General features: G+C 36.1%; 1 protein-coding gene across 2 annotated transcripts in view; it reads left to right on the top strand.

Annotated features, from left to right (window-relative positions):
- Positions 1-27,915, top strand: part of ZPLD1 (zona pellucida like domain containing 1) — a 66,093-nt gene that overhangs the window by 20,475 nt on the left and 17,703 nt on the right. For both annotated transcript variants that reach the window (XM_055085755.1, XM_028487865.2), the window contains exons 2-6: positions 3,203-3,253; positions 3,336-3,449; positions 19,399-19,619; positions 22,960-23,141; positions 24,561-24,633. In XM_055085755.1, coding sequence (XP_054941730.1) covers positions 3,344-3,449; positions 19,399-19,619; positions 22,960-23,141; positions 24,561-24,633 — 582 coding nt within the window. In that variant the 5' untranslated portion in view covers positions 3,203-3,253; positions 3,336-3,343. The remainder of the gene's footprint in view (positions 1-3,202; positions 3,254-3,335; positions 3,450-19,398; positions 19,620-22,959; positions 23,142-24,560; positions 24,634-27,915) is intronic.

Here is a 27,915-nt window from a genome sequence, read left to right as displayed (position 1 = left end):
TGTACAACATTGTTAAGCACCAAAGTAGGGTCATTGGATGCTGCACTTAGTGATGGTGGAGAAGATGGGAAATGCTTCTGCTCAGGTTCTCTAATCCGAGTTTGCTGGAGCCACAATGGGACAGCAAGCATTTCAGGTCATCCCAGGGTAAACCACAGACACTGGGTTCTACCTTGTGACATGAAGCTCAACTAAGTTTTTTAAGCCAGATCGAGACTGGAGTACACACGTCTAGAATTGCACATGCCCAGGAGCTGGGGAGTCTGAGCAAACAAGACATTATGCTTTAATGAGTGTAAAGAATCTCAACACAGTCTCCAAACCCCAAGCACTCCCATTTCAGAAAAAAATTTTAGAAACTGTGGCAAGTAACGTCTCCAAGCTTGCTACTACTGTGAGTTGATACTCAAGTTTTCTATGTACAGAGCAAATGATGGAGATAGGATTGAGGATGGGGAGTGTACAAGAAAATAGTTCATTAACTCTCAAAGTCTTGAAAATGCCATGAGCACTGCCAATGTTATAGGGATCAGAATGTGGATACTGCCTATACAAAAGTCGTGGTGTCCTTCAAAATTCCCCTGCTTAATGTACCATAATATTAAAACACAGACCAATACAAATCACATTATAAATATAATAATGTGATTCAACTAATCAGGGCTGTTACTAGCCCAGGGGACACCTTTGTATTGTGCAGTCTAGCTCCAGAGCATGTGGCTTAGTCAAAGGAGCACAGACCCTGTCACCATCCCTCTCCACGGGATTGAGAGTGCCTTCTGTATGTCCAGACTGTGCAATGTTCTTTACGTGTTTATAGTTTATAAAGTCTTATGATCATCCTCTTGGTTTTCAAATGCTAAATCTAGAGAATGCCTGAGGGGGAATTTGAATCTGTATCTGCTGATATCAAAATCAATGGATTTTCTGTTAAAGCAAGCTGCCTTCTACCTCTACCTTCTTCTTGTCAAAAAAATATTTATTAAGAGTTTTAATCTCCATGACAGAGCTCTAAGTCTTATTCAAAGTGTAGAGATATGTCTTTTGGACAACCTCAGATCTGATCTAATGTTGTAAAGCAAAGACTTTACTACTGCTATTAGTGGTCCGTTTCAAGTAGCACGTGTTTCTTAACCATTTTTGCTAAACATAGATGTGTCCAGTTTAGTCTGTAGTAATAATTCTCACTGTTTCCACAATCAGGACCTCCTCTCCCTTTTTAAAAAATAATTTTCTTCCTCACAATGCCCATATTATTGAATACATCTATTAAACAAATTGCATTCACTATGTAAGAATTTGTTTATTTTTATATGAAAAGATCTAATAAAGGGTACACGATTTTAAAAACTAAAGAAAACAACTGATGATAAATGGCAACCAAAATAACATAAAATTTATTTAATAACAGATGATATTTAGGTAGCTTGTGCAGCAAGCTCTTATCAGAAAGATCTAGAGTTGAATTCTAGTCCCTCCACTTGTTTTCCATGTCACTTTAGCATCCTGAGACTTATTTTTCCTTTTCTATACATGGAGTGGTGATTCCTGTATCATCCAGTGTTTATAAGGATTTGAATGAGAGACTATAGGTAAATGATCTGGCAACACACTGCCTTCTTTGTATACAGCATCCACTCAATAAGCATTATTTTTCTCCTGTGAGACAATATAAAAGCTAGAAAGCCTTTTTGAATAATAAAAATAACACACTCTTGAAAATTCCTGACTCTGAATCCCTAGGGGTGGGAGACTTCTCTAGATTGAGAGACAACAGTGTGGGTCTAGAGTCTCCAGTGCCTTCTAGGAGTTAATGGGACCCATCATGAGAAGGAAGAGGTGGGGCATTGCATCACTGTGTGTGTGATGGGATGTACCGTTCAGACGCAAGCTGCTGTCTTTCCTAAAAGTCTTCCAAAGACTCCAGAAGAGCAAGGCTGTCTTCGTCTATTTGGAGTGTCCTGAGGAGCTAGACATTGAAGGCATAGGCATGGCCAAGAGACCCCAGGGTCTGGGTCAGCCATTTGTATGAGTCTTCTGTTTCCGGAGTGTCCTAGCAGATTAGAACTAACCAGACATGTGGCTGTTCTTCCTAAAGTGACTAGGTTTGTGCCTGAGTGGCATGTTATAGTGCCTAAGGAAGGAAGCCCCTGTTTAATTAATAGTTTTTGTGTCTATTTTGGGGAGTAAACTCATGTTTTCCTTTCCCACATCCTCACCAAAGTGACTTTGTTCACCATAAACATGTTCTATTAAAATGATGATTCAAAAGCAAGACATATTTCCTTCCTTTTGCTAAAGACTTGATTGATAATCTAAGGGCAGATCTTTAAGGACAGCTAAAACATCATTTTTTTTCCCCGAGCCCAAAGCTTTAAAAATGCAATAAATTATTTGAATAAGCCATTTGCAGTTTTATTTTCTTTTTGTTTTTAAAACACAGACCAAAACCACCAACCCAAAAGATTTTTTTCCAGTGCACAAACTATGCTCTGAGAATAAGTTGGGCACTTCTGGATGATATTTTAACTTTATCAGGACAATAAAAGGTTGAATAGGAAAAAAAAATAAATACCAGATTGACTGGAGTTTAAGTATTAAAGTCAATTTATATTTATTTGTTCAACACACATTGACAATTTCCATTACACTCTCCTAAGAATTCAAGGTTTTCATACTTCTGTATCAATTATCAACCACCAATGAGCAGCCATTGGAGAAACCAGGATGTCATTCTACACGTAGTATTTTTCTGTTCTCCCTTTTGCTTTATTCCTTTGTTTCCTAGGAAAATGATATACAAACCATTGATTTTGAGAAGCAGTAGTATCCTGAATTCCTTTGTTGAGAGGAAATTTTTGACATTATTTGGTTATTGAGAGTATTGAGAATTCTCTGAAAATCAACTATTGAATGTTAAATCCCTCTGACTATGGATATTGGTGCTTTATAGCATTGCCTCCAAATCAGTCAGTCTGCCTAGCTATGCTGTTCTAATCTGCTAAATACTTGGTTTGAGTTCTTCCTATTTATAATAAAAATCTTTATTTTGCAAATGTTATGATTTATATCTTAGTTCTTCTACTACAAAAGCCTAGCTTTGTCACGCTTGCAAACTGGAGTCAAAGAATAAAAATAATTTTGAAATATTGTAGCCAAAATCTCTGCCTCATTGTTGATAATTATTTCTGATAATCCTTAGGTCTTTAATGAGCTTTGCCTGCATGGATGTAGACAGCCCGCCTATCCAACAGTGAGTTGAGATCAGCCTCAGTCTTCCCAGCAAGTGAGAGTGAAGGCTGGTGGTGTCCACATGAATAGTAACTCTTTTCTAGGTTTTGCAATGGAATGGATATGGTTGCTCTTGCTTCTAACAATTAGAGTGCTTCCAGGGTCTGCTCAGTTCAATGGCTACAATTGTGACACCAACCTCCACAGTAGATTTCCTGGTAAGTCTGAACCCAATCTTTTCTCTAATTGTATCTGGAAAGAGCGATTATGTTTGAATAGTAAATCATTTAAATACATATGGAAAATGAGGGGGATATCTGTCTGTATTAAGTGGATGTTAACAAATGGCAAATGACAAAAGACATTTTTCTGAAGTTGTAACTTAAAACCACATTAACATACAAAGTGTTCATTGTAGTTTATATTACTATAATGACTGCTCACAGATGTGAAAAATATTGGCTAATGGTTGATAAAATTGGGAGAGGCTAATGTCATTCAAAATTTGTCTAATTGAGGGCTTTTTTCTCATAAATTAATTCAGACTTTAAAAATTGCCCTTATATGCTGATAAATTTATTTAGGAAGAATACTCAGAAAATGACTGTGAAATATTATGCAATACTCAAAAAAATACTATTTCAATGAAATGTTGGTCACTACCAAAGTACACACACCAGCTTCAGAATGCATTTCATAGCAACCCATCAATATTATGACAGACATGAGATTTTGACCATATTGATGGACATGTCCCACAGGTTCCTAAAATCTGTACTTTTTAGAGGTAATTTAAGGTTTCACTTAAGTAGTCATCTTTTTATATCAGCTAAAGTTATAGAACCACAGTTCAATAGTTACAAAATAAGAATTAGATGATCTGAAACTACTTTTCTACTTATGTATTGCAAACTGAAATACCTTCTGCAATGTTTTACATGCTCCTGTGTTTGGAGCATGCCAGAGTAACAACACACCTGCATAGAGCAATCAGTAGGTAGTTAGGTAGTTGATGTGAAGTTTCTAATTTATTTGACGAGAGGTAATCTGGCTTGCTCCAGAATAAAGACAAGAGTATGTAGGAATGGCTTCATGAGCCCAGACCTAGTATGAAAGTACTTGACAGGTTAAGTAAAATAAGGAGGTCAGGATGGGGAATGTCCAAAGGCAAGTTTACAAAGGTAAGTTAAGGCAGGGTTCTTAATGATTTTGAAACCACAAATGATAGGATTTTTTTTTTTTTTACTATGGAAAATTTCAAACATATGCAAAAGTAGAGATTAGTAAAAAAAGCACTCATAGTAATCATACAGCTTCATCATCTGTCAACATTTATAAATTTTGTTTATCTCTCCTTACTACCTCCATCTCTGAAGTATTTTAAAATAAATTCATTATTCATGTTTCATTATATATATAAGTGAAAAGAACTTAAAAAAGTCATTACACTTGTATATCTAATAAACAACAATAATTACTCAATATCATCTTATACTCAGCCAATTTGCTTCTAAATCCACGTGGTGCATTTGTTGACGTGTTTCTTAAATCTGTCTTAATTTATAGAAGTCCCTTGCTTTTTTAAAATGCCATTTATCTCTTTAAATAATTTGGTAATTTGTTTCTTAGAATTCCAACACTCTGGATCTGGTTGACTGTAACTCTTATGTGTTATTTAACATGCTCCTCTTTTCCTGTATAACCTGTCAACTAAAGAGAGCTAGAGGTTTGAATAAATTCAGGTTCAGTTGTTTTGGCAAGGATACTTTTTGTATTATTTGTGTAATAAAAGTGTTTTGTCTTCATTTTGTAAGCAATGAAGAGCCATTGCATCTTTTTAAACATACGTTTTTAAGGGTTTGATGTGGTCACATTTTGTTTCAGAAAGCAGACGTTGGGGAAAGTGTGAAGGACAGAATCAAGTTAGAAGAGACTAGAGGCAGAAAGAAATGTCATGAAGGCAGTGGCAGTGGAAGCAGTAGAAGGAGACAGTTATTAAGAGATGCAGGGGCTTCCCTGGTGGCGCAGTGGTTGAGAGTCCGCCTGCCGATGCAGGGGACACAGGTTCGCGCCCCGGTCCGGGAAGATCCCACATGCTGTGGAGCGGCTAGGCCCGTGAGCCATGGCCGCTGAGCCTGCGCGTCCGGAGCCTGTGCTCCGCAACGGGAGAGGCCACGTACCGCAAAAAAAAAAAAAAAAAAAAAAAAAAAAAAAAAGAGATGCAGTATTTTGTGGTGGACTCCCCAGAACTTGAGAACTGATTTGACTTGGGAAGTGAGAGAAAGAGAAGGCTAGAGGCTGTTTTGAACTTAGATAACTGGATGTCGATACTGTTAACTGACGCCAAAAGTATAGGGCATTTGCATGTTTTAGAAAGGAAGTGTGGGTTCGAAAATAATGACTTTGAAGTGCTCTTAGAAAGCAGAGTGGCAGCCTCTACTCAGAAGTAGGAAATATGGACCTGGGTCTGAGGAGAGAGGTTGAAACCGAAAATAGCTGTGTGAGAGTTGAATCCCTGTGCAGTGAGTGAGCAATGAATGAGGGGTAGGAAAAGGAAAGTTGTGGAAATAGACTACTATTTAAATAACCCTGGTGGTGAAAGAAAGGGAGGAGTAATCTGAGCCAGCAGTTTAAATGAGAAAGGAGATTTTTTTGGATTAGAGGACTAGAGACACCTGAGTCTACATGAGCAAATGGAAAGTATTCAGAGACTAGGAATACTAACAAAGACATTGATGTAATGAGGAAAGAAAATATGGAAGAGATCAAAGGTACGGGTGGAGGAGTTAACCTTGGAAAAGTGGCAGCTGTTTGTTTGATTTAGGAGAGAAGAGAAATAAAAGACAGAGGCAGAGAAGTTGAGAGATGCTAATTATGTTCATCTTCTTGGTTGAAGTGGAAGGCAGAGGCCCTCAGAGAGTGAGGGGCCAGAGGCCTGGCTGGGGCCTGGGAAAGGTAGTCAAGTCTTACCCCGTTATGGATAAAAGAGAAGGCCAGAATGTAAGAAGATTGCTCGGCAGAGAGGAACTAGCTGATGATGTATTATACTTGTAAAGGTAAATAAAACCTGTAAATAAGCCAAGGAGTGACTAGGACAGCAAAAGGAAGTACTTTTCATCTGGTACAATTTAAAAATTATGTTAAAACTTCCATTTACAATGGTGCCCACTGACCATCAGCGTCAAAATCACCTGAGATAGTCGTTCAGTGTGGACTTTACTGCTTTCCCGCAGATATGTAGTGTCAGAATCTCTGAATATGGTGCTGGGAATTTGTATTTTAAACCCTGCAGATGAGTCTCATATGCATTATGATTGAGAACAGCTGACGGTATTCTATTATTTTCTTGAATCCATTATTCCAGTTAAAAGCACAGTCATGTTTGGGGAAATATAACTAAAAACAAAATCTTCTCCCAACCCAAAAATTCTTTCCACAAAGATAGTAGAGATGAGAACACACTGATCATTGAATAAGCATTAAACCATAATGTGATGCTCAACCCAGGCAATTCATTAAAAGTTTGCAAAGACAGAAAGGAATCTCACTCTTTTACATAGTCAAGCAGAGGCAACCCATTGCATACATGTTTTCAAAATAAATAATAATTAGTCCTCAAGTAAGAGGACTTGACAGCACCATTTGTCACGTATAGTTCATCCTGGATTTATCTGGTAATTGAGGTGACCATCTGTGTTAGCGTATTAGCTTTCTCCAGAGGGAAGATAAAATTCTCATATCTTTATGAAAGGAGGTACTTTTGTGATTTGGAACAAAGCTCCCACCGAAGTGAGGCTCCCACCCTCCCCAGACTGTGAGATGATACTATTTTCCTTGATGTTTACATTTCTAAGAGATGGTTCCCAAGTCCTTGAGAAAGACGTCCCTGCATCATAAAGCTCACACAAGTCCTATCTAATTTTCAAAAGGATTTATATACATTTCAAGGAGAAGAGAAAGTACTTACAAGTTTTCTGATATAAATGGTCTCTTCCTTTATTTTCAACAGGGAGAATTAAACCTCTTATTTTTAATTTGTATTTGTCCTTACACGTTAGCACTTTTAGTACTTTTGGGCTTAGACAACAAATATCCAAACTTTCCAAATTTATACACACACATACACATTGTTGCAATTTAAAATTTATTTTAAAAAAATCTAAAATTCAGATAAATCAAAAGTTCCATGAGAGGCTTTAAGTTTATATGGGTAGTCTTTTCAAGTAAGCCTATTTTTGCAGGTTGTTTGCAAAAGAAGACCAGAGTGAGCAAATAAAGCCTGAAGGTTAATTGCTCACTCCCCTCTTGACTTGTGGCTTCTCTTCCACATCAGGATCACCCTTGATGTCATTAGGAGCTCCACAAGCTGCTCAGCTACTAAGCAATGGGCTAGAATTAGAATGAGTCTGGCAAAGGAGAGGAGCTATCTAAATGCAAAGTAATGTTAATAATGATGAGAATAATCATCTCACCCTATCTGACCTTTGCTGTTTCATGACATTAGAACTATCTTTTTTAATTTCCATGCCATTTATCCTTAAGCCAAGGGAACCACCATGGTCTAATTCATTTTAAATTTAAAGGGATACCATTTAATTTTAAAGGTAGTTAACTCTTGCCTATCTAAGCTAGTAGCAGGGAATAAACTCATGCCCAGCTGATGTTATAATTATGCTCTTCCAAGAATAAAATGCAACCCATAGTTGACTTTTAGAGTACCAAAGAATTATTTGGCCAAAGTGAAACCTACAGATAAATGCATTTGGCCTCTGCAACTAATGGATACCTTCCAGAACTAGCCCCTCTTTTAGAAGATGGTATATGTAAGGGTCGGCCTAAACTTTCAAGCCTCTAAAGAAGTCTTTAATGATGAAGGCACAATCAAGGAGAGATTAGGTTAATGACACCAGAAACTTTGTGGCCTGACATTGTTTTATGGTGAACTAACCAGTCATGGGAAACTGAACGTAAGTCAATGTTTTATGACTTGTCATTTTGTATCTATTTGAAATAGTGCTAAGAAGGAATAAATTCCATGTTTAGAATGCTAGGCACATTATATAATTCTTTTATTTCTTACAATAAACCTACAAAACTTTTTAATTTTTACTTTATTATATGGAGATTGAGGATTAGAATTTGTCTAATACTGCAAAGCTAGCAATTGTCAGAGATATAACACTAGAGCTCTTTCCATCAAACCATGATGCCTTAAAGTGAATCTTGAATACTAAGTTTAAAAAATGATTTATACCAAAAACCAAATAATCCAATTACAAATGGGCAAACAAATGAATAAACATTTTTCCAAAGAAGACATACAGATGGAGAGTAGGCACATGAAAAGGTGCTCACTAATCCTCAAGGAAATGCAAGTTAAAACCACAATGAGATATCACCTTACACCTGTCAGAATAGCTATCATCAAACAGACAACAGATAAATGCTGGTGAGAATGTGGGAAAAGGGAACCCTTGTGCACTGCTGGTAGAAATGTAAATTGGTGCAGCAATTATGGAAAACAGTTTAAAGATTTCTCAAAAAATAAAAATGAACTACCATATAATCCAGCAATTCCATTTCTGGGTATATATCTGAAGGAAACAAAATCATTATGTCAAAGAGACATCTGTACCCTATGTTCATTGCAGTATTATTTACAATAGCTGAGACATGGAAACAACCAAAGTGTTTATCAACAGATGAATGGATAAAGTTGTGAGATACACACACACACACACACACACACACACACCACACACACACAATGGAATACTATTCAACTATAAAAAGGAAGTCGTGCCATTTGTGACAACATGGATGGACTGCAAATGTTATTATGCTAAGTGAAATGTCATATAGAGAAAGACAAATACTATACAGTCTCATTTATATGTGGAATCTAAAAAACAAAAACAAAACTCATAGAAAATGAGAAGAGATTTGTGCTTACCAGATGCAGGGGTTGGGGGCAAGGGAGAAAGGATCAAAGTGGTCAGAAGGTACAAACTTCATACTATAAGATAAATAAATACTGGGGATGTAATGTACAACATGATGATTATAGTTAACACTGATGTATGCTGTATTTAAAATATGCTAAAAGTTGCTGAGAGAGTAAATCCTCAAAGTTCTCATGACAAGGAAAAAAGCATTTTTTTCCTTTTTTGTGTGTCTATATGAATGATGGATATTAATTAAACTTATTGTGGTAATCATTTCACAATAAGTGTAAGTCAAGTCATTATGCTGTCACCTTAAACTTATATAATGCTGTATGTCAATTGTATCTCAAAAAAACTAAAATTAAAAGTTATGTGTAAATGGAGACTCACAATGGAAACTGTCACATTGAAGAATTTGAAAAATCATATGGTAGGAAAATTTGTTTAGCTTTTTCAGGACCAGCTTGACTAAGGAAATTTTTTCTCTGATAATATTTATTAATATTTCAATGAGTACCAGTGTTCCCCAGGAAATAAAATAGAGAATCACCTATTTCAGTGATAGACTTCATGGGCAGGTCAAGTAAAATGAGCTGCCTGATTTTGTGTTAGGCTTTGCTTAACCATTGCACTGTTCTGTGCCCAAAGACAAAGTAAGAGTGGATTATGGAATAATTATCCCAGGGAATACGTTCTGTCTCTCTGTGTAGGTAAGAAAGGCCAATTCTGCTGCCTTCCTACATAGTAGTAGTGTTTTGGTCTCCAAGCTGTGAAGAGGATGCCTGCTTTTGCTTTGCAGCTGTGACTACAATTACTACACCAGATGAGGCAGAAGAACTGATCGAGGCAGCGATTGCAGATCACATCCTGATTAATCTTCAGTGATAAAGTGCAGTGGAGAGAAGAGGAATTAGTCAGCAAGTTCAGTGACTGAACAATTCAGAGTTCTGAATTGTTCTTCTTTATTTAATAACAAAGTTCTTTATTGCATGGATTTTTCATTTCCTCTACTTGTATACGTAAAACCTATATGCTTTTTTCTGCTTGAAAAAGATGACTGAACTCTTCTCGTTCTAGCAAGTGTGAATAGAAGCCTGCAAAGTTTATAGAGGACTGCATATGCATTTCTTTCAGCCCTGCAGAAATGCAGCTTGCATTTGCTAATTAGAAACAGAAGGGGAAAACTGAGGTGGTGAGGAACCTGTTCAATACAGAGGGGAAACCTGAATTCCTAATCCACTTTAAATTATTCATCAGCCGCTGGTATTTTGGGTAGTTGAAATATCAATACCCCTTTTAAACTTCTTGCTCAATAGTGTATGAAAAGTTGAGGAGAATTAACTTTAAAAATTGTGTTAAAACAACACATATAACATCTGTTTTCTAAGCAATTTTAAGTTTATGTAGTGCCAAATATTGCTACTCTCATTTTATAGAGATAGAAGTAGAAATGATATATAAATTACTTTTATAATCTGCTAAGATTATATAGTCTTGGAATATCTCTTGGAGTCCAGGAAATAAATTAGAGTTGACCTTCCATATCCATGGGTTCCACATCTGTGGATTCAACCAAGCTCAATGAAAATATTCAGAAAAAAAATTCCAGAAAGTTCCAAAAAGCAAAACTTGAATTTGCTGCATGCCAGCAAACATTTATATAGCATTTACACTGTATTTACAGCTATTTACATAACATTTACATTGTATTAGGTATTATAAGTAATCTAAAGGTGATTTAAAATATATAGGAAGATGTGCATAGGTTATATGCAAATACTGCATATGCCATTGTATTTAAGGGATTTGAGCATCCATGGATTTCTTTTAAATTTTGGTATCCAAGGGTGGTCCTGGAATCAATCCCCCATGGATACTGAGGGATGAGTGTCCTGTATTTCCAGATGAGATTTCTGTGGTACTACAAGGCAGCGCAGTCTTCAGCATACAGAAAAGACTCCTCCTATTATACTGAATAGGTTTTGGTTCATACAATCAGTTTTAAAACAATGCTACCTTTAAGTGTGTATAAACCAGCCCATGGATCCAGGTGCAATCACATTCATGGGAATGCCTGCATCTGAACTGCACAGAGCCGTCAGTTGCTCACAACAGACTCACAGGTCTCCTTCAATTGTTTTGTGGAGTCCCCAGGGCATAGTTGCCATTTGAGGTAACTGTCCTGCTCCTCTGGTTATTAAACTGCTATGGTTTGTAGCATGGGGTAGAGGTGGGGAAGGAGAAGACTGACCCTCTTCCCAATTTTATTTCACACATTGCCACCTGAGCCCTAAAGTAGACTCATTTGGGTTCAGTCTCACAAAGTCTTTCACAACCCTCTTTCATTGTAATTCAAACCAGTTAGTTCCTCAAAAAGGAAGGAACTCAGACACACACCCATCCCCTTTACAATTTGTTTCTCTCTCTTTCCTGTCCCTTTTTCATCCAGACCTCTCCCTCTTGTAAGCCTATAAATCATACAGTTTGGTGGGAGTGCTTAATCCCACCTGATAGAATCCACCTAAGGATTAATTCCTGCTCAATCAAAATGTATAGTTATGACTAAGTAACTCAGTTGGTTAAGAGACTTGTGTAGGGGAGGAAAGATAATTTTCCCTCTACCCTTCTAGGTTCTTAGCTGAAGCCCCCTATAATAAAAGACAGATTAATAGAAAAAAACAAGTAGAAGTTTAATAACAAGTAAACCTCCTATATTCATGGGTGATACCCAGGAAAACTGAGTAACTCCCTGAAATGGCCCAAGCCACTACCTTAAATACCATCTCAAGCTAAAGACAAAAGAGATGGTGGTGGTGGGGCAGCCAGTCATGGGAGGTCATCAGGTAAATCACAGTAAACAGGAGTACGGTTGTTATGCAGATTTAGGTCTGTAGCCTCCATTTGTAAGAGTTTCTGGAGGTTTAGTTCCCCTCTTCCTTCCTGGTACAGAGAAGGAGATGCACTTACAAATGGAGATTTCCCTTATAAATGTAAATGTCTCTTTCAGAAGAGTAACTTCCATTTGTTTTCAGGGATTCTCCTATGTCTGCCATTTCTTTTTTCTTTTTTAAAAAAAATATTTATTTATTTATTTAGTTGCACTGGGTCTTAGTTGTGGCACGTGGGCTCCTTAGTTGTGACATGCAAACTCTTAGTTGCAGAATGCATGTGGGATCTATTTCCCTGACTAGGGATTGAACCTGGGCCCCCAGCATTGAGAGTGCAGAGTCTTAGCCTCTGCGCCACCAGGGAAACCCCTGCCGTTTCTTAAAAATAATCAATTTAAGGTAATCCTTATGCCAAAGAGGCATATTTTGGGGTGGCATATTCTGCTCCCCTTCACTTGCAACATTGGCATCACCTGGGAGCTTGTGAGAAATGTAAAAATCAGGCCCCATCCCAGATCTACTGAATCAGAATCTGCATTTTAATAAGATTCTCTGTAATGCATATTCATAAGAAGTGCTGATTGGAGCGTGGTACTCATGATGTCTTGCCAGCTTTATGTTGTTACATACCACAGTGTTTATGTCAACCCCAACTGGCTGTCACGCACTTGCTTGCTATTAATGATAGTAGGGATTAGCAAATCCCTTGCTGTTAAGGGGAAATGACTTTAAAAATTTATTATTAATAATAAAGCAAGATAATTAATTGCCAGAGTAATGCACTTAAAAAAGCTAAGTACCTAAACAAATAGCAAAGATCCATTAATTTCATATTATTTAGTGTGTTGAATTAGAAAATATCTGACTTAGAGAATTTTGATGTTCCTCTAAAAGTCTGAAAACAGGAATCATCTCAGGCAGTTGGCAGAGTACAGATAGGAAATATGAGTTCTGGATGAACAGTCAAGATGAACCTATATTATTGAGCACATATTTTCTTTGTGAATCTTGAAAATTGATATTAAAAAGTTAGAAATCATGCATGTTGTTTGTGAAAGAGTTTAATTAAACATATTTTAATAAACACTTGCTGAGTGTTTGTTAGGCACGCTGGGAAAACTCAGAGCTTTCAATGAGTTCATAATCTAGTGGGAAAGCAAATATCCACTCCCAGGTATAATGTAGGTGATATTGTAGACTCATAGTTAACGTGATGTGGGATGGAGCAGAAGAGAATGACTATATATCATTGGAAAAATGAAGTCTTATAAAAGGAAGCCTTAGAAATTGTTTTTCTGTTCTCAGCCCATTTCTATTACCTGAGTGCTCTCAATGGGTATTTCACCTATTATTATTGTTTATAATTGATGTACTGAGTATTGGTGATTATCAAATTTATAATTCTTACTCTTTTCTATCCTCTAAATATTAGACTCTTATTTCCAACTACCTGCTGTATATTTCTGCTTGAATGTCCCATATGTACCTCAGCCTCTCAAAAACTGAGCTCATCATCTTTTTCCTTCCTGTATTCTTTATCTCAGGGAATAATCCACCCAGTCACTAACGCTAGAAACTTGACCATAAGTCTGACATCCCCTTCTCTTCATGCCATCATCTAATCAATTTTTTGTAAAATTTAGCCAATTGGAACTGTTTCATTTCTTCCCAACAATCCCTTCCAAACAGCTGTGCCCTACCAAGACATGGTTGTATATAACGTGGTATTCAAACCTCTGTCATATCATTATCAACTGCATTGCAATTGTCTGTTTTTTTCTGTGTCCTTTACCCAACCATGAGTTTCTTGAAGTGAAGGAGTCCTGTTAATGTCTTTATTCTCAGAGTTTAGCACAGAGATTATCATACTGTATATAAACAAATGCTTTTTTCTGATACTTTGTTAACATGAAGTGGCATGTAGTTTAGATCTTGAAAATAAATAGGACCAAATAGCCTCTAGCCTGTGTAAAACTGATGGCACTGATTTTGTGTGTTCAGCTCCTGTGCACCCCACCCTTTTTTTTACAATCTACACTGACACCCAGAATTGCTTTTCATACAGATTTTTACATTTTCAGGTCAATAGTGAAGGAACATTTTGAGCCACTGCACTGCAGTGCTGAGTTCAGTTCAATTCTGGGTTGTTTGTGTTGCAGAATATATGTGTGCAAATTATTTGAATACTTGCATTGATCTGTGCCCTTATTAATCCAGGTAATAATTAGAACATGTTAAATATTCTGACACTACTGAAAGGAAATGTAGGTCTCAAACTTAATAGTATTGAGATGAGATAAAAATCATTCCATGTGGGCTTCCCTGGTGGCGCAGTGGTTGAGAGTCCGCCTGATGATGTAGGGGACACGGGTTCGTGCCCCGGTCCGGGAAGATCCCACATGCCGCGGAGCGGTTGGGCCCGTGAGCCATAAAAAAAAAAAAAAATCATTCCATGTATCAAAAACTAGGAATCATTAGCCTCATCTGGATGCCTTTGGATGTAAGCCAGTTGAGTATGGAATTGTTGAGAAAAAGAAAATAGATATATTTGTTAAATATGTGAATCATATGCTGAGAATATATTGTCATTAATTATGTCTAAAGGGAAAAGTATATTAGGTGTTCTAGGAATGGAACTTTCTTGGAGATAAATAGGTAGAGTGATGTTTTTATTCACATATACAGAATTGGATCCATTCCCTTTTTACTCCATTTATATGGTAACCATATTCTATGAAGCTCATATCAGGCTATGTTTTTGTACATGGTGAGATAGATGGTGACAGGATATTTAGTGTGACAGGATATTTAAATTTGCATAATTTTTGAAAATCTGAGACAAACTCATTACCTGATTGGTAGGTAAGAGGAGTGCAGAACATCTCTTTATTTTTATCTGAATTCAATTGAATACTGCATTTTAAAATTTGCTATGAATAATTAGCTTGGTTAAATATCAGGGGAAAAATCACCCTTTTGGCAGCATAACTGCACATAAACTCTGTATGCAGGCCTACCATTTTAGACATACGTAGTATCTTTAGACAGAAAACACTAGAAACCAAACATCTAAAGATGTTTATTCCTTGATTATTTTTTGTCGTTAGGTTGTATTCATTGGATTGTTTAATACTGCAGTGTTGTTCAAAGGGATGTTACAATTCAGGCCAGGGATTGGACAATAAAAAGGCTAAAAAAATTTAGTTGTTGAGAGCAACTGTTACTCAGTAACTGAAAAGAAATTTCTCTACTTTTGGCAGAAATTGCTCTTTGGCAACTTGAAGTAGCATTTTTGTTTCCCTCAAAGCCTCACAAATGGAAAAGTTGTGCTGAATAGATGTCTTTAGTATCTACAACCAGGGCAAAATGTGTTCCTTGGAAGGGACAGTGAAAAGTCTTTAGAAAGCTAGGTTAGGATGAATTTGAACAGATCCTTTCTTACACTGTAAAGTCTTTAGTTTGTTATCATTTCTCCAAGTGAGATCAGCTTGTAGCAAATTCAGTTCCACTGCAGGGGTTACAAGTCTCCAGTTATAAAGCAGAAAACGGAAGAGAGCACTATGTCTGGACAAAGCAATCACAGCCATTGTTAAGCTAGCATAGGCATCAATTAATTCTCAGACAAAGGAGAGGAAGCTAAAATCTTTAGTTGGTTTAAGTTAAGGGAGTGATACCTCTTTTGTAACATATTTAATGATATGTATTAACTTCCATACATTTATGGTATGCCAAGTAATGCAATGATACTCATTCTCTATTTCCCCAGGCATAAAGAGTTCTTAGTGCATGCTCTAGTAGTTGAGAATTTGATTTCACATTTAAGTAGACATTTTGCTAACTTACAGAGACCATTTTGTATGTGAAGGTTTCCTGTGATCTTGCCTATGTGCTTGCTACTTGGCCTCATTGCCTACCATTTCCTCCTTGCTTTTTAAATTCAAATGAAAACGGAACTGTCCAGCTCCTAACCAGCCTGAGCATATTTATTTCACACTTCTGTCATCATTCATGCTGTCCCCTTTGTGCTGTAAGTTTCCCACTCCTTTTTGTAGCTAACTCCTACCGATACTTCAAAACTCAGTTCAATGCCATCTTCTCCAGGAAGCTGTTCCTAATCAACTGGTCTGGGTAAGGTTCTCTTTCTATGCCACCCCATGGTTCTCTGTCCAATCTTTCTGTAAATGTGGGCCACACCTATCTCCTCTTATGGACTGTGATCTACCTAAGAAAAAGGACCACTACTTTGTACATCCTTAGTGCAGTCTATTGCCCCATACTTTATTTGAGTAATTAATTAATTACTCACTGGAGTACATCAATGAATATCATAGCTTCCTGCTTTCTGGGACTTTCAATTTATTGAGGAGACAATTATACAAATACATATATGATTCCAAATCAATACGACAACATAAGACAGAGTAGCATAATTTAGATTTGGGATCAGGAAAGTCTTTGGGAAAAAGACAATGAAATTTGAGACCTGAGGGATGAGTAGGCGTTCCTCAGACAAAGATTGGGAATAGGAGAAGCATCCTACAGAGGGGAAAAAAAACTGATTGAAGGTCTTGTGTAACCTATATTAGGCTTTTTAAAATATGGTATTTTATTGAGGAATAACATAAAATAAGATGCAGCAATTTTAAGGGTGTGTCTTGAAATTTTAACATATATATACACTCATGTTATCACCACCCAGATTGATAGAGAACAATTTTATCACCCTCCAGATTTTCCTTGTTTCCCCTATTCTAGACAGTTTTCCTTCAGATTATGAGACTGACACGCTGCCTACTGCGCTAAGGAGGCAACTGACAGTTTTCCTTCAGAGGTAACCACTATTCTGGCCTCTGTGATTCAGTCTGATACATTTAAAAAACTGAAAAGAGTTCAGTGAAACAGATGTTGGGAGCAAGGGGGATAGTAGAGAGTAGATGAGAATGCAGAGGTAGGCAGGTGGTGGATCACAGAGAGTCTTGAGGACCTGGTTCAAGATTTGGACTTTTGGCCTGAGTGAAATGAATAGCTGTTGAAGATCTTCGCAAAGACGTAACATGATTGGATTCAAGTTTTAACAGCTGTACTAATCAGAGGGCATTAAGAGTAGAAACAAAGGAACCAGTTAGGAGGTTAATGTAATATTCTAGGGGAAAATATAAGTATGGCATAGACCAAGGAATAGCATAAATATGGAGAAAAATCAACAGATTTAAGATGTAATTTGAAGTTTGAATGTTTGAAACACTCAAACATTTGTTAAAATGAACTCATTATTTTAATAAGAGCATCATTTAAAAATTATAGTTGCATTTGAACAGCTAATGTTGTTGAAAGCTAATAGAGATATTCTCCCAATTTTAAATGGTATTTATTATTTTCTGTGTTGGCACAGTATACTTCATCTGTGGAATATCATTTTATTTTCCACCTACAAAGGGCATATTGCTTGGAGTTTTCCATGCTAAGCAGCCTAAAATTTGCCTTTTGGCCGTGAAAAAGATTTTCCATCTTTCTATCTTTTGCTATGAAAAAAATTTTTCTTTTTTGTATTGAGTTTGAAATCATAATCAAATATAGAAATTTCCATTTTGATTGATTCATATCCTCAAAATATGACTCACTTTACCAACAAAAAACCAATATGCAGAATAAACACTCCAAAGAAATATGCTGTTGAACACTTTTACCCATAGATTAGAACTGATATATTTAAGCGAATTAACTTTATGCCAAAAAGTCATGAATGACATTTACATATTACTTAGATCATTTACCAAAAAAAATTTTATTTTGCTTGTTTTTCCTTTTTTGAACAATCAAGGTGATTTCTCCAGTCAGCCTAATCCATTTTTATTTGTTTGTTTTCACACTTTGAAAAACAGGTGTGTGTTTCAGATTCTTTATCTCAGTGGTAAAAAATAAGAGTGTTAAAGACTGGTAAGGGTACTGTATTAATTTCCTAAGTCTGCTGTAACAATGTGGCATAAACAGAGTGACTTCAAACAACAGAAATTTATTTTCTCGCACTTCCGGAGGCTGGAAATTCAAAATCAAGGTATCAGTAGGGCTAAACTCCATCTGAGACTCTGGACAGAATCCTTCCTGGCCTCTTCCCAGCTTCTGGTGGTTTGCTGGTAGTCTTTGCTGCTCCTTGGCTTGTAGGTGTGTCACTCCAATTCTCTGTCTTCACATGGCTTTCTTCCTGTGTCTCTGTGTCTTCACGTGATATTCCTTTTAGAAGAACACCAGTAATATTGGATTAGAGACCCACCCTACTCCAGTATGACCTCATCTAAACTAATTACTACATTCTGAGGTACTGGGGGTTAAGAGTCAATGTATCTTTTTTTTTTTTTTCTGGAGGGAGGGAAACAATTTAATCTGTAACAGTTACCAAAACCAATAAAACTAAAAGCTTCTGACACTGGGGAATTACCTAGCAGCAGCCAAATTCTCCATTTTCTACATATATTTTCCTCGTTACATGCAGAAAAATAACTAAATAGAGACATGAAAATCTTGTGTGTGGGGTGTGTGTGAGTGTGTGTGTGTGTGTATGAGTGTGTGAGTGTGTGTGTGTGTGTGTGTGTGTGTGTGTGCCTGCTCACCTCTATAGACCTGGAATGGATCCCTTCACTGATAACTCATGGAATCATGGAAAACTGCAAATTGTGTATTTACATTTTCATGCCTAGTTAATTGCTTTTATTCAGGCATAGTCATTGGCAAATTTTTCTTAGGGTAGACTGCATGTCTGACTGTAATATCAACAGATAAGTTTTCATTCTCTTCCTCTCTAGTATAATTTAATAAAATAAAATGGAATCTGGATGGATGGCTTTTGTTTGTACATCCTGGATAAGATGGGTTACAAAACACCAAAGTGCTGAACAATTTGGCGTAGGATGGATTTTAACTGCTTCTTCCTTACACTTGAGAAAATGCATCATTTGTAGTGAGTCTCACTACTCTAGACAGGTTATCTAAATAATTCAATTACTCTCTTCTGAATTTCCTCAGTAGCCTAATATTTTTCCACTCAATTCTCCAATCATTTTACACTACCCAATCAACATTTAATGCACATCCACTGTGTACCAGGCACAAGAAAACAGAGATGAACTATAATCTCTACACTCAAAGATCTCTCCTGAAACAACTAAATCAAAGACTATTTTTCCTAATACTTTCACGTTGGATTATGGTGTATTCAAGTATAGGAATGAGTTAAACAGACCAAGGGGATGAAAATACCTCAGGGGATGTTAAAGTTATTCTTGAACCCCATGCTGTGCTTTCGTGACTTGTTTGTTTTTCTATATTTTTTATTTCAGCTGAAAGAGACATCAATGTCTACTGTGGGGTCCAGGCCATTACAATGAAGATTAATTTTTGCACAGTACTTTTCTCTGGTTATTCTGAAACAGACCTGGCACTGAACGGAAGGCATGGGGATTCCCACTGCAGGGGGTTCATCAATAACAACACCTTTCCTGCGGTGGTCATTTTCATCATCAATCTCAGCACCTTGGAGGGCTGTGGAAACAAGTTAGTGGTAAGATTAGTGTGAAATGGTGTGCTGGGTTTGGGGATCATAACTAAAAAAACTCCCAATTTCATGAAATAATCAGAAGCCCAATCTATCTTTCAAGAAAAAATTCCAATAAAACTGAACAAATAGCTTTCCTTTGCCTGTTTGAGGCTTCTTTTTTGTTTGTTTGTTTTGTTTTTGTTTTTTTTGTTTGTTTGTTTGAGGCTTCTGCTCCCAATCATACAATTTTATTTTCCAGTAGTGGTTCTGTTTATTGTAGCTGGTGGTTGAGGGGCCTGAGATTAACTGTGCTACTCTAACCAACATTATTTTGTGTGAGTGACGCTGAGGAATATGTCTCTACGGTTTATCATTAGCTTTGTTCCTCATGCTTTTTATGGAAGTATCTTTTATATTCCACTCAGTTTGGCAATGGATCACCTGGCCTATTGCTTCTTAGTGACCTCATTCAGGAAGAAAGATGAAACATAGAATGAGAAACTTAGAATCTTCTAGGTATCATGTTTACCATTGAATGATCCACACCACTGTTTTGTAAAAGAGAGCTCTTAGCATTTCCAGTGTGAAATTCTTCATCCTGTGGGACTGTCCTTTGAATTTCAAAATGTTATCATACACAGTCTTACCCATGAAATCCCAGTAGCACGCTCTCTCCAGTCATTGTGAAAATCAAAACACCACTTCAAATATTTCCACCTTGAATGAGAACCACTAGTCTACACTATTCATTTATTTATGCATGCATTGAACACCAAAAATAGAATTGTAAGAGGCATTCACTCTCCTGGGAATTAAAATTAATTGAAGTAAAAATATTGTGTTTGGGGAGTGTTACACTAAAATTCATTTAGCACTATTTTTTCTTTTGCTTGTTTAAATATAGTCTTATTGGTTAATCCTAGCAAAGACAAAAAGAAGATTCAATGAGCATGACCACTTAGCGCAGTGAAGAAGGAGAAATCAGTTTTTCCTCTTGATAAATTATTGTTTGGGATTAAGGGGGAAAGCTTGATTATTCTAAGGGCAGGACTTTTAAGACGTGGTGGGAGATAGGAGACAGGAAAAAGAGATTTCTTTGAATCTCCTTTATCTTTTCCCGGAGGGCAGTTAGAATGTTGTGCCCATGACCATTTCCAAGTCTACAGCTTGAGTATTGTTGACTCTTTTTATTGAAAACGTTTCTTCATCTCTCTGGGTTGTGTGCAGAGAGGTTATGAAGTAGGCCTAAGGGAGAGTGAGGGAGAGTGATGCAGGTTGATTATTACACATCCAAGATTCCATGTGGAGGGAGGGAGCCCATGTGGAGAGCAGCAGTACTGCCCCTCCTCCCACGGTAGCCCAAGGCCTCTCCTTCAAGGAGCTTTCTACTCTTGACTTCAGTCTTCCCCTGCTTCTGGAAAAACGATTTGGGAGAAATGCCAGACAAAGCCTGTGTGTGTGTGTGTGTGTGTGTGTGTGTGTGTGTGTGTGTACGTGTTCGTGTGTGTACCTTCATTTTTTTTTTTAGAGCTGAATTACTCTGGTATAAAAATTGAGGTATATATTATGTGTATATATATAAATACATGTATATAATGTTTTTTCACAGACAGAATTTGCATGTTTAGCTAGCCAGTCAGGCAAGCGATGTGTAGAGAGGAAGAATCACTTAGTTTTTTATTTTTGTCTTAGATGTCACCACCTTTGGAGTTTGCTCCAAGGATAGTCCTGTATGGGAAAAATTAAGTAGACTACTAAATCATCTGGATTAGAATCAAAATGTTTTCATTCATAATGATTTTGGTTCTCTTCATTAGTCAGCTAGATAATTGCTTCAGCTTTGCCCATGTGCTCCTCGGTTCTTGTATAAAGTATATTCTATTGTTGAAAATTAAATGTTACAGGTCTCCATATCTGCTAAAACTATTAATTGAACATCATATTGTATTTGACATGGTGGGAGAAGCTCAATTGTATTATGAAGGTCAAGAACATTATTAATTATTCCTGAAATGCTGGTTCTTAAATTTTAGTGGGATTGGAGAAATGAAAGCTAATCAGTCCCAGGAAAATATACACATGGACAATATTTTTATATAAATTCTAGGAGTTCATGATCCCTCTGCAACCCACCTATGAACTATTGTCCTGGAAGGGGATGAGACTCTCCATGTACCACAGAGGAAGACCCTGAGAAGATCGACCCTAGGAAAATTTGTGACCTTAATTCATTTGTTCAGAATTTATCTCGAGGACCCCAAGATGCTGGTGTCACTGAGCTATGCTGAAGGGACAAAGGCAAACAAGACCAGGAGGGTCCCCTGCCCACAGAGAGCTCTGATTATGGATGGGGCTGTGCTGAGTCAGACTGCTCATGCACTGTGACTGCATGAATAGAAGCTGTGGGGTGTGTCAGGAGAAGTTTCCAGGGAAGATGAGATCCAGGGGAGGAGTGGGATATGTCATGGTGAGGAGGGGAGAGTGGAGGCAGGAGGAGTATGCACAAAGGCCAGAGCAACAAGGGCCTTCGGGCTGGGACATTATTAACCAAGAGTGGGAGCCTGGAGACGTGAAGCTAACATGGAAAACAAGATCAGATTAACAGGGGTCTTTTAGGCCGTGCCACGGAATTTGGACTTTACCCATGAGCGTTTTCAAATTACTTGCTGCAGCACAACGAGTGACATATAGTCTCTCTACTTTCTTATTTGTGAAATATGAGTGTAGTGTCTTTGGTTATATGAAGTTTTATTTAGTTAAAAGACACATATGAGTCAGACTGAGAAAGACAAATATTATATGATATCGCTTATATGTGGAATCTAAAAATATGCTACAAATGAACTTATTTACAAAATAGAGATAGAGTCACAGATGTAGAAAACAAACTTACGGTTACCAGGGGAGAACGGGGGGGCGATAAATTGGGAGATTGGGGTTGACATAGACACACTACTATATATAAAATAGATAACTAATAAGAACCTACTGTATAGCACAGGGAACTCTACTCAATACTCTGTAATGACCTGCATGGGAATAGAATCTAAAAAAGAGTGGATATATGTATATGTATAGCTGATTCTCTTTGCTGTACACCTGAAACTAACACAACATTGTAAATCAACTCTACTCCAATAAAAACTAATTAAAAAAGAATAAAATCACCCTCTTTATGAGAGGAAGAAAAAAAAGACATATGATCACTTATAAGTAGCATATATGTGTATAATTTCAAAACCATGCCATGTTATAGTGGCAACAGACCCTAGAAATGATCTGTCTCATGTTTTATTTTGCATATGAAATGCCTAGATTTACATGTAACTATTTAATAACTGAGCTTGATCTACCATTCTAACAGGTATCCACAATTCCTGGAGTCAGTGCTTATGGAAATGCAACTTCAGTACAAATAGGAAATATTTCAGGGTATATTGATACTCCAGACCCACCAACAATCATCAGCTATCTACCTGGACTTCTTTACAAATTTAGTTGTAGTTATCCATTGGAATACCTGGTTAATAATACCCAGCTTGCTTCGTAAGTCACATTTTATTATTGCTTTCTCATATTGTCTTTTGGTTTGAGTCATTTTTACCCTTGAGGGACTTATAAAGATAGTAGGATTTGTTGAGAATAGCTAAACTCAATCTAATGGAAGCCATATAAGGTCTTATCTATCTATCTACTTACCTACCTATCTACCTCTCTATCCATCTGTAAGTGTTATTGTTATGATGCATATCAACAGCTCAGTTTTAATTCCCCCCCCCCAATTAAAATTGGCTCAAACTAATCAGGTGCCTGCCCTGGGTTCTCCTAGCTCCCTTCAGAACTGCCCAAGAACCCAAGAACTCTGGGTGCTTATGCAGTCCAGAAGGGCCTGTCCTGTTTCCAGTGTGTAGAACATTCGGTCACTGCATTTTGGGGTCCTGTTTGGCTTCATTCTCTGCCGTATCTCTCACTGGTGGACTCTGCTGCCCAGAATCTGAGGTTTCCATGCCTCCTGCTGAGGTGTCACCTGCACAGTTGCTGATGCTTCCCCGGAAAGGTGGTGTCACCCAGAGCCAAAGAGCTTCACACATGGACTGCGGTCATTGCCTTTTGTTTATAGTCATGTATTCATTCATTACTCCCAAAGCACATACTCCAAGACAGTTATACATCCACGTTACAATATAACCATATGGATTTGTGAAATACTTTTGACAAGATGGGGTGATTGAATAAGAACTTTCCCTCTCCAGTTCTAGGGTTTTCTATCACAAAAGTAAAGTTATTGTTTAATCTTAGTCACAGGGAACGTGGAGGACACATTTTGCTTCAGGTAAAAAATATTCAGAGATGATTTAATGGCACAATAATGACAAACAACTTGTCAAAAGTAAGATTTTGATGTGGAAAACAAGAAAATAAAGGCCTTGAGTCAAAAGGATACAGGTGCAGAGGGAAGGAGGTCATAGTCTTTCACTCTGCTCCCCTCAACTTTCCCACTAAATACATTCCTGAACTTCAATGCACATGGAAATGTATTCATTTATTCAATAAATATTATACACCTACTACGTGCCATGCAATGTTCCAGCAGTGAACAAAGTAAAACAAAGTCCCTGATCTCATGAAACTTCTACTGAAGTGGAATTGATGAAAATGTATTCGCATCAGATTCAATTTTCTTTGGAATGACGTTTTTCTGCAAAAGTTTCATGTAAATAATAAAAAATGTAAAAAAGGTTCCTTTATAAATAAAAAGATCATAAAGAACAGTTTGTCTTTACTTAGTCCCTCTTGCTTTTTGATTATTTATCTGTTCAGTAATTTAAACAGTATGCATACTACAGACCTAGTTAAAAGTATGTCAGGATTACTCAAGAGTTTTTTGCCTTAAATCTAACATTAAGGTATAACTGAAACTTTTAAAATCTCATCAACGCCTTCCTTTTCCTCAATCTGTTTTAGGTCCTCAGCTGCTATTTCTGTGAGGGAGAACAATGGTACATTTGTCAGCACTTTGAACCTGCTCCTTTATAACGTAAGTTGATGGGCGAAGGATGTTATCTTCTCTTTCACTGTTCTGAGGAGCCATATATGAGAATGACTTTTATATAAAAATCTACCAAAAGCCATATTAAACTTGTTATACTTCGGTAACATTTATTCATCTTTACCACCATTTTCATATATCTTAGTGATAAAAGTATACTAAAAACTCCATTATTTTCTAGAAGTTGGTATATGATTTAAACTTTATTTTATAAATGTGATTCTGCATAGTTACTCCAAATGTCTATCTACATTTATACATATGTATTTATTTATGTGTGTATGTGTGTGTCTGTAGCCATAGGGTCAAGATTTTGGAAATAATATATTTGTGATAAAAAGATAGGAAAAGTCCAAATGATACTTGATTTGAAGGCACGATGCTTGGTGATGAATGTGTTAATATTTTCAATGTGGGTTTTGGCTGTTGTCAATTCTGTCACATCTGAAATAATTTGGGTTGACTGCACAGTATTGTATACACTTTTGTCATTTAAATATCAACAGTGGCAGCAAAAATGTGAAAAGTACATGAATTTCTATTTATAACTCTAACATTAATCTCACAATGATATTTTCATGTTGATTAAAAATTTTTATTCATACATGTTAAATGCCTGATTTAAATATCAATTTTCAATCTCTCAACCAACACTTTTGTAAATTGTGAATCTGATTTTTACATTATTGTTCATGTCATCATGGCACTGAGTTATAATTCATGCAACTGATTTAAAAGTCATTGCATTATACTTTGAATATAATGTGCTATAAATATTGTAGTAGGACATTTTCCAAAGGCATTTAAAAAAATCATGTTTATAAGTTTGTAGTCTGACACCACAGAGTTGTAAACAACAAATTAAAATGTGTTGGAATGGAGATTGCCTTTCTGTCATTTCTGAACTTTCTTCTGCAAGGAGAAGCTGCCAAGATACTTGGTTTTACAATACTCAGCAAATATGGGCCAGTATTCATTCCCAGTATGGCCAGATATTTATTATTGTTGTGAGCAATATTTTAAAATTGGAACCTTTCTGTTAATTTATACGTGTAAGGACCCTCAGGTAGAATTGTGATGAATGGTTTGGATTCAATCTTTTTTGTTATAATTGAGTGAAACAAAGATGAGAATTCCTGATCCTAAAAAAGTGAAAAACATACTCACATGACATTGAAGGATACCACTGTTTTCTGTGAAATTAAACTATTCTCTCAGCAGAAAAGCAGAAAATCAAAATTTAGAAGTGTGGATTTCAGGAGAGCTTTGCTGTTAAGCTCTTTCCTTTATCATTAGAGATAGTATCATAGTCCTGTTGCTAACTAGACCTAATCCTTCAAAGAGTTTCTAGAATCTTAATGCCAAATAAAAGTCTATAATTTGATGATAACCTTAAGATTTTAATTCTATGGTAAAAAGGTAATTGATATCAGAATATAAATGAAATACATAGTGCCAAAAGCCTTCTCATTTTTAACCAATTTGCAATGAAAGTATTACTAATGGTTGAATTAATACATTAAAATTTAAAAGTTATTTACTAACCAGTTATTTAATAAAATTCAACCACTTCCCTACAAACCAGTGTTTTAAAAATTAACAGACTTAATTTTTTTAGAGAAGTTTTAGATTTACAGAAAAGTTGACCTAAAATGTACAGAGAGTTCCTATAGACCTCCAGTGCCTGCATACAAATTCCTCTATTATCTGCACCTTGTATTATGGGTCATATGGCATATTTGTTACAATTGATGAACCAATACTGACATATTATTAAGTAAGGTCCATAGTTTACATTTAGGTTAATACTTCACATTATATATTCTATGGGTTTTGACAAATGTATAAGACTTGCATCCATTATTACTGTATCATACAGGAGAGCTTCACTGCCCCAAACTAGTTTCTTAACATGGCACCATTGTAGTATTTTGCCATCTTATAGGACATTAAAAAACTAGTAATTTATACTGAAAAAAATTTTGTATACTTTGACGAATTGATCCAAAACCATATTTATTATTTGTTTGGAACACTAATATCTAGCTACCCAAATATAATTTTATTGCAGCATTTCAAACTGAGTATTATTTTACAACCATTAGGGGCCATATTTTCCTATTTTACATGCAAAGTTTGTGATTTCTAACCCTTAGGAATGATGAAAATTATATTACATACCTACTGCTCTTATTCTATGGTTAGTTACTTGGGAAGGAAAAAGTGCAGTTGTTTATTTCTATGTGTTCTGGGATTCAGTGAATGTACTTAGGAAAATTTTACTTATAATAAATAATGACATTTATTGACTGTGTGATTTTAATATATGGAGTTTACTTCAAGTTGAACTATGACCTTATTTTTGCATGATATAAATAGATCAGTTTTCTCCTCTGTGGAAAAAGAAAGTGAAGATGACCTTGTGAATTTGAATTGTACCTAAGTAATAATGTCTTCTGAGCATATAAAGAAACAGAGTAAATCTAAAACTGGGTTATGGTAATTATGAATTATTTTTAAAGTTGAAGAAAAAATTTAAAATAAATATAATTGATTTTAGGGACAATATTGTACTAACAGGAGTAAAGGCAACTAAACAAAATAAAATCAAAATATTACCCTTTAGAAGAATAAATTTGATAAGTCATGATTAAACCACAGCTGAGTCATATCACTTGCAAATGACTTTGTAGTATAATACTTGTAAAAAAAAGTAAGCATTCTTCTGGACAATATTGATGCAAATACAAGATGAAAGAGCTGTATAGTTAATGAAATGTGGATAACTTGGAGAAGTTGGAAAAGGGAGCCAGAAAGATAATGAAATAAAAATACTACCTATCAGAAATGGTTAGAGGAGCTATTATCATTTATCACAGAAATATAGAAAATAAGTACAGCATATAATCCCTCATTTATCAGGCTTTATTTGAGAATGAAATATTCCACATGAATGCAACTTTTTCAAAAGTGAAGCATCCAAATTATTATTGTTTTAATTTTAAAAATTCAATATCTGTTGTTTTCTTCCCAACCTTCTTAAACAGAATATGCTCTGTATTTTGCCTTTGCTTGATGATGTTGAGATTTCATAATGAGCATTAAAAATTCCCCTTTGCTGCAAAATAGCATTATCTTCAGAGTTACTGAATTTGGGGGAAACAATTTGCCTCCATGCTAAATGATTTGACAGCTTAGATTTTGAGAAGTTTTTTCTTTTTTTTTTTTTGGTTATCTATTTTATTTTATTTATTTATTTATTTATTTTTT

The sequence above is a fragment of the Physeter macrocephalus genome, chromosome 1 (assembly GCF_002837175.3).
Source record: "Physeter macrocephalus isolate SW-GA chromosome 1, ASM283717v5, whole genome shotgun sequence".
In the NCBI taxonomy this organism is placed as follows: domain Eukaryota; kingdom Metazoa; phylum Chordata; class Mammalia; order Artiodactyla; family Physeteridae; genus Physeter; species Physeter macrocephalus.
The sequence above is the reverse complement of the archived record's forward strand: the minus strand, read 5'-3'. Positions and strand labels throughout refer to the sequence as shown.